The sequence below is a fragment of the Amphimedon queenslandica genome, unplaced genomic scaffold, assembly GCF_000090795.2.
Source record: "Amphimedon queenslandica unplaced genomic scaffold, v1.1 AMPQUscaffold_1934_Cont26061, whole genome shotgun sequence".
NCBI lineage: Eukaryota > Metazoa > Porifera > Demospongiae > Haplosclerida > Niphatidae > Amphimedon > Amphimedon queenslandica.
Genome location: NW_003557728.1, coordinates 1 through 1,235, shown reverse-complemented (window position 1 = coordinate 1,235; position 1,235 = coordinate 1). Strand labels below are relative to the sequence as shown.

At 33.8% G+C, this 1,235-nt stretch overlaps 1 protein-coding gene across 1 annotated transcript; it reads left to right on the top strand.

Moving 5' to 3' along the window:
* Positions 1 to 18: 18 nt before the first annotated feature.
* LOC109593342 (bifunctional glutamate/proline--tRNA ligase-like) lies at positions 19 to 1,170 on the top strand (the record flags this gene model as incomplete). The annotated part of the gene is made up of 4 exons (XM_020008461.1): positions 19 to 178; positions 287 to 395; positions 752 to 896; positions 1,063 to 1,170. Coding segments are annotated over 4 exons (522 nt in total), but the record flags the coding sequence as incomplete, so codon positions are not given.
* Between the last annotated feature and the right edge of the window lie 65 nt (positions 1,171 to 1,235).

The window sequence follows — 1,235 nt, the reverse complement described above, 5'->3', positions numbered from 1 at the left end:
CTCTCTCTCTCTCTCTCTCTCTCTCTCTCTTTCTCCCCTTCTCTTCCCTATAGAGTGTATCCTACATATGATTTTGCTTGTCCATGGTGGGACAGTATTGAAGGTGTTACTCATGCCCTGAGGACTACTGAGTATCATGACAGGGACCCTCAGTATTTCTGGATACTTGATGCTTTAGGTCAGTCATTCCCAGTTCCTATAATAATAATAATAATAATAATAATAATAATTATTATTATTATTATTATTATTATTATTATTATGAAACTGTTTTTGGTTTCTACAGGTTTAAGGAAGCCGTACATATACGAGTACAGTCGTCTTAATCTCCAGAACACTGTACTCTCCAAGCGTAAGCTGACTTGGTTTGTTAATGAAGGAATCGTTAGTGGATGGTAAGTACATGCACATGTACATATACTCTCTAAATGTACACGTGCAGTGCTTTAAATACATGTATTTTTGTGTAAAAGGCCCAATTTCATGTTTGTCTATGCAATTGTGCATGTTCACATGTTTGCTAATGTAATTAATCATGCAGATATATACATGTATGTACATGTGCATTGTAATCTAGCTGAATTAACTTGTATTTTGATTAATGCAATGAATTGTCAGATGTACATTATTTTGCTTATGAACTATTTGTTATATTGAAGATTACTATACTTTGTAAATTAAACCTTTTATTATTATTATTATTATTACTATTATTTTTATTTATTTTTAAAATGTATTTTTGTGTCTGTAGGGATGATCCAAGGTTTCCAACAGTGCGTGGTGTATTGAGGAGAGGAATGACTGTAGAGGGTCTGAAATTATTCATAGCAGCTCAGGGGTCATCCCGTGCTGTCACTATGATGGACTGGAATAAGATATGGGCTTTTAATAGAAAAGTATGTAACAACAGAAATAAGACCTTTAAATTGTACACATGTATTTAAGTACATGTGTACTATTTAAGGGCAGTGCATACATGTACATGAATTAGTTTGATTTTTCCTTTTATTTTTTGACTTATTTAATCTCCTTATTTCCCCCCCCCCTCTCTCTCATTACAAGGTTATTGATCCCATCTCTCCTCGATATACAGCCCTTACTGACACTGTTCCATTGCTGATACCTGAAGTTAAAGATGAAACTAGTAAAATGGTTCCTAAGCACCCCAAGGTCAGTACTGCATGTGATAACGAACAAGCGTTATAAAGCATGCATATGTATGTATATTTTAATAC